General features: G+C 39.9%; 2 protein-coding genes across 2 annotated transcripts in view; one reads left to right on the forward strand and one right to left on the reverse strand.

Moving 5' to 3' along the window:
- Positions 1 to 1,593, reverse strand: part of LOC101849793 (neural cell adhesion molecule 1-B) — a 26,842-nt gene that overhangs the window by 16,072 nt on the left and 9,177 nt on the right. The gene's annotated exons all lie outside the window — the stretch shown is intronic.
- LOC101851219 (putative uncharacterized protein DDB_G0271606) overlaps positions 1,110 to 1,593 on the forward strand; it is a 40,979-nt gene continuing 40,495 nt past the window's right edge. The window contains exon 1 of the mRNA XM_013087528.2: positions 1,110 to 1,433. Coding sequence (XP_012942982.1) covers positions 1,431 to 1,433 — 3 coding nt within the window. The 5' untranslated portion in view covers positions 1,110 to 1,430. The remainder of the gene's footprint in view (positions 1,434 to 1,593) is intronic.

Consider the following 1,593-nt stretch of genomic DNA (forward strand, 5'->3'; position numbering starts at 1 on the left):
CTCTCTCTTTTCCTCTCTCTTGCTCCCTCTCTCTGGCACTCCCTCTCTCTGTCACTCCCACCCCACCCTAATCCCCCCATAAGACCTCAAAAATAACACAAAACACAAAAACAATAAGAGAAAAAAATGCACAACTAAGAAAGAAAAACAATACAAACAAGACTAGAAAGGGAAAAAACCCAACCCAAAATTCACACTCGCACAAAAAATACACAATCTAGAAAAAAACCCAAAAAAAACAGCAACAACAAATACATGAACACTGACAAGACATCATATTTTTTTTCAAACACATACATATCTGAAACCACAAATCTTCATGAAAATGCTCACAATAAACATTCGAAAAAGACAACAACAACAATAAAAATGAGGGACATGAGATGAGCCTATTTAATGGGTATTATTCTATATTTTCTTCCTCGGGGATTCATTTGTTCCGCTTTCGGGCGTCAGGGAGATAGCTGTCTGTTTGGTTTAATCGTGGCGTAAATCTTTTCCAACTCATGAATCATGCTCTCCTGTGTTCCAGCCTTGTTTTACGCCGTTCTATGAAGGACGGGACATGATTGTGTTCCACGAAAATAATATTTGGTTGTCTCGAAATAAATCTGTTTTCCTAATTATGTATGAGTTTGTTTTTTGTTTTTTATTTGTTTTGTTTTCTTGTTTTATTTTGTTTTTCTAAGGAGAGTTGCGATTGTTGGAGACGATTTGGTTCGCCTTTCTCGTAAAAATGAATGACGTCATCTAGAAATTAGAGTATGTTGTTCTGAGATTTTGACACGGGGTTAGAATTTGTGGTAAACGATACTGTTAGGTCCTGTTTTGTCTGTCTGTCTGTCTGTCTGTCTGTCTGTCTGTCTGTCTGTCTGTCTGTCTGTCTGTCTGTCTGTCTCTCTCTCTCTATAATCCTCTCCAGACCCCCTCTCCCTCTCACCTCTCTTCCCATCTCTACCCTCCTCTCTCTCTCTCTCTCTCTCTTTCTTTCTTTCTTTCTCTCTCTCCCCCTCTCTCTCTCTCTCTCTCTCTCTCTCTCTCTCTCTATCGATCTATCTCTCTCTGCCTGTCTGTCTGTCTGTCTGTCTGTCTGTCTGTCTGTCTGATTCTGTGAGTAGGGTACGGTACCGTACGGCATGGTATTGTGTGAGGTATATACCACGTTCAGCACTGTTAGGGTAGTTAAGTCATTTTGAAGATCGACAAGTGTACTTATTTTTATCAATCTTAAATTGTTCCATTTTTGGAATTAATATTTTCTTTAATCCAATCAAAACTGACAGTAATCATACTAGGAGACACACACACTCCTGTACCACCATAATAATAATATTGTCTCCCCATGTGTAACTGATGCCCTCTGGTCTCTGTCTCCCTCAGCCGGCGAAAAGATCAAAGACATCAAACCAAAGCCCAAGAACTCGGCACAGATGGTGAGTAGTACTTTAAGATATTCCTCTCTTTCTCTGGTTCTCTCTCTCTCTTTCTCTCTCTCCGTCTCTCTCTCTTTCTCTCTCTCTCTCTTTCTTTCTCTTTCTTTCTCTCTCTCTCTTTCTCTCTTTCTCTCTCTCTGTCGCAAATAAGCATTCTGTG

This window comes from Aplysia californica, unplaced genomic scaffold, assembly GCF_000002075.1.
Source record: "Aplysia californica isolate F4 #8 unplaced genomic scaffold, AplCal3.0 scaffold00599, whole genome shotgun sequence".
In the NCBI taxonomy this organism is placed as follows: Eukaryota; Metazoa; Mollusca; class Gastropoda; order Aplysiida; family Aplysiidae; genus Aplysia; species Aplysia californica.